General features: G+C 41.7%; 1 protein-coding gene across 1 annotated transcript in view; it reads left to right on the top strand.

Annotated features, from left to right (window-relative positions):
* The window catches only part of tox3 (TOX high mobility group box family member 3), a 196,345-nt gene extending 193,499 nt beyond the window's left edge, over positions 1 to 2,846 (top strand). Inside the window, exon 7 of the mRNA XM_061922170.1 lies at positions 1,097 to 2,846. Within this exon, the coding sequence (XP_061778154.1) occupies positions 1,097 to 1,846 (750 nt within the window). The 3' untranslated portion in view covers positions 1,847 to 2,846. The remainder of the gene's footprint in view (positions 1 to 1,096) is intronic.
* Positions 2,847 to 4,153: the final 1,307 nt, after the last annotated feature.

Here is a 4,153-nt window from a genome sequence, read left to right as displayed (position 1 = left end):
AAGCAACAGCCCTGATAAATGTTTATATTACTTCAAAGATATATACAAAAAAAATTGTAATAGATTATACCCAAACATTTAATAAAGTAAAATACAAAAAAGTCAGCAACATAAGTATCCTGCACTTCTCTTTCGTAAAGTAATAATGTACAGCAGGTATGATCATATACATCAAAAATATGGTTGCGAAACAGGGGATTTGTTTTTTTTCCCTAACATAACATGCATATACACATTAATGTAGCATATATGTATATGTATATATTAATATGTGTATATATACATATATGTATATATTTATGTTTATATATAAATGGGTTGTACTTGTAAAGCGCTTTTCTACCTTCAAGGTACTCAAAGCGCTTTGACACTCCTTCCACATTTAGCCATTCACACACACATTAACACACTGATGGAGGGAGCTGCCATGCAAGGCGCTAACCAGCACCCATCAGGAGCAAGGGTGAAGTGTCTTGCTCAGGACACAACGGACGTGACGAGGTTGGTACTAGGTGGGGATTGAACCAGGGACCCTCGGGTTGCGCACGGCCACTCCACCATGCCGCCACGCCGTCCCTGTATATATATGTATATATATACATATATATATACACACACATACATATATGTATGTATATATATATATACACATACATATATGTATGTATATATATATATATATATACATATGTATGGTTATATATATGTATATGCATATATATGTGCATATATATACATATAAATGGTTATATATATGTATATGTACATACATATGTATATATATATATATATATACATATATATATTTATCAATCCATCCCCATCCATTTTCTACCGCTTGTCCCCTTTATATATGTGTATATATATATATATTTGTGTATATATATATATATACATATTTATATTGTACATACACCGCATATATTTATACTTTTTTATTTTTTTTAATAAATTTTTGATTTTTTTTTTAATCAATTAAGAATCGTTAAAAATAAGAATCATGATTCATTTGAAAATCTTATTTTTATTTGACACCCCTACTATTTGTTCTGCGCAATAAAAACTGAGTTCCGAAATATTTTCTCTTTGCATCCAGGCTGCGGCCGAATCAGCGGAGGCGCAGACCATTCGCTCGGTGCAGCAGACCCTGGCCTCCACCAGCCTCTCCCCGGGCCTGGTGATGCCCTCGCCCCTCAGCCAGCACCCCTCCATGCCCTCCGCTTCCCAGGCTCTCCAGCAAGCTCTCCCCCGGGCCATCGCCCCCAAGCCCTTGCAGATGAGACTCGGGGGCAACCAGATCGTCACCTCGGTCACCGTCTCCCACCAGAACATGCCCCCCGGCATGCCGCCGCAGATGCTCGGCCAGATGGGGGCGGGGGCTCAGTCCACGGCGGTGTCGCAGATGAGCCCGCCCATGCAGCAGCAGCACGCCATGCAGCATCAGATGCACCTGCAGCACCAGCAGATGCAGCAGCAGCAGCTGCATCACCAGCAGATCCAGCAGCAGATGCAGCATCAGCACTTCCAGCATCACCTACAGCAGCAGCTGCAGCAACACCACATGCAGCAGCAGCAGCAGCAGCAGCAGCAGATGCAGATGCAGCACATGCAGATGCAGCATCACATGCATCAGCAGCAAATCCAGCATCTCCAGCAATCCCAGTGTTCCCCGCCACAACACTCCCCCGGCACGCCACATTCCACCGCCTCGCTCGGAAGCCCCCAGCCGGCCTCGCAGCAGCAGCAACAGCAGCAGCAGCAGCAGCAACAGCAGCAGCAGCAGCAGCAGCACCCCTCCCAAATCCAGGCCCACGCCCAGGTCCTCTCGCAAGTCAGCATTTTCTGAGCTCGACTCCTTCATCAAAGAACAGTTTGATTAAAAAAAAAAAAAAAAAAGCAGCACTTCCAGGTTGCTTTTTTTCCAACGTTGCACTTAAGAAGTGTGTCAGAATGTTATAGAAAGAACTGTCCATTGTTATAGACGGATATGTACAGGGAAAGGGGGGGGGGCGGTGTTTACCTAATTATTTGTGACGTCTCGCAGCTGTCAACGACTGTCTGTCGCTGTTTTATTTAACGATAAAGCTTTATTTAAGAAAAAAAAAAGGGGACAAAAAGACAGACTCAATTGGACGGATCGTTCGCCATGTGCCCATGTCGTCAACTTGTAGCTGTGATCTGCTGTACCTGTTATGTAGAGGCGGGGCTAGAGTAGAGGCGGGGCTACAGACAAGCGCCGACGTCCTCTTTTTCGGCAACCATTAAATTATGTTGTTTTTTTTTACCATTCATTTTTTTTTTTTTCAAGACGGGGGACGCTTTGGAGAGTGGTGTATTTTTAACCATAGAGGGGGAAAGGAAAAAAAAAATCGAGATAAAGCGCAGCCAAGTCTGCAGCAATGCCAAAGCCAACTAAAAAAATAAAAAATAAAGAGGCATTGGAGTTATTTTTTGCCAGCTGTACAGAAGTAACCCTAAAGAAAGGAGGAAAAAAAAAAAAGAAGAAATGTTGTACATTTTTCATATCACTTGTTGTAAAGTTTTAATATGTGAGGCTTTAATGAGAACCTTGTTGAGAACCATTGACCTGTGGATTGCTAAACAGTATATATCACATAGTGCTTTTTTCTGCTCTTTTTCTACCTTTTTTTTTTTTTATGAGTTCCAATAGCAAACAATCACTCCTTTCTTTGTGTCCATGTCGCCGTGCAGGAGAAGAGTCGACAAACGTCACGTTTGGACCCCAGAGACATTCCACTTCACTAATATGACGCTAGCCATAATTTTGTATGAAGTATTATATATTTCTGTGTGTTCAGAATGATTAAACTATCAATTGCAAAATATTTATTATTTCGAGGGAGACTTTCTTTGATTTTTTTTTTTCCCGGAAGTTATTCCACCTTTGATCTTGTTAGCTACTGGAAATAAACAGACTGATGAAAGTGAATGCAGCCAAGTTCCATCCATCCATTTTATGTCCTTTATTATACAAACCCCAAAACCAGTAAAGTTGGCTCGTTATGTAAATGGTAAATAAAAACAGAATGCAATGATTTGCTAATCCTTTTCAACCTATATTCACTTAAATCAGGGGTCTCAGACACGCGACGTTATTTTGCGGCCCCCACCTTAATATGACTTAGCGCGGCCCGCAAGTTTTATATGAATGGCGCTTGACAAAGTTGTGTTATTTGGGTCCAAAATTGCTCTTTCAACGTTCTGGGTTGCCTACCCCTGCATTAGTGGAAAAGCGGCAAATGAGTGAAAGCGATAGAGACGTTGCCATGGAGACGAGGTTTTTTTTTTTACTTGCCTGGCTGCAGTCACACCACGACACCTGTCCGTCATTAATAACAGTCCCCGATAACCTGGACCAATTCAAACCTTTAGTTTTTTGTATTGTTTTAATTCGCATTGCCTCACACGATAAACACTACATTTATTTTGATATGACGCCGGAAAACACTACGAGAGCCGTCACTTTTTTGCGCTTGCTATCCAGGTACTTTCCCGACTATTACCCGCCGACCGCCGTGTTGCATTTTTTTTAAGAAATATTTTCTTGCGGCCCAGCCTCACCCAGACTCTGCATCCAGTGGCCCCCGGGTAAATTAAGTTTGAGACCCCAGACTTAAATAGACCGCAAAGACAAGATATTTAACATTCGAACTGGAAAACTGTCATTTTTTGCAAATATCAGCTAATTTGGAATTTGATGCCTGCGACATGTTTCAAAAAAGCTGGCACAAGTGACAAAAAGACTGAGAAAGTTAAGGAATGCTCATCAAACACTTATTTGGAACATCCCACAGGTGAACAGGCTAATTGGGAACAGGTGGGTTCCATGATCGGGTATAAAAGCCACTTCCATGAAATGCTCGATCTTTCACAAACAAGGATGGGGCGAAGGTCACCACTTTGTCAACAAATACTTGAGCAAATTGTCCAACAGTTTAAGAACAACATTTCTCAACCATCTATTGCAAGGAATTTAGGGATTTCACTACCAATAGTCCGTAATACCATCAAAAAGTTCAGAGAATCTGGAGAAATCACTGCACGTAAGCGATAATATTATGGACCTTCGATACCCCAGGTTGTGCTGCATCAAAAAGTGACATCCGTGTGTAAAGGATATCACCACATGGGC

The sequence above is a fragment of the Nerophis ophidion genome, linkage group LG02 (assembly GCF_033978795.1).
Source record: "Nerophis ophidion isolate RoL-2023_Sa linkage group LG02, RoL_Noph_v1.0, whole genome shotgun sequence".
Taxonomy (NCBI): Eukaryota; Metazoa; Chordata; class Actinopteri; order Syngnathiformes; family Syngnathidae; genus Nerophis; species Nerophis ophidion.
Note: the sequence above shows the minus strand (reverse complement) of the source record. Positions and strands in the feature narration are given on the sequence as shown.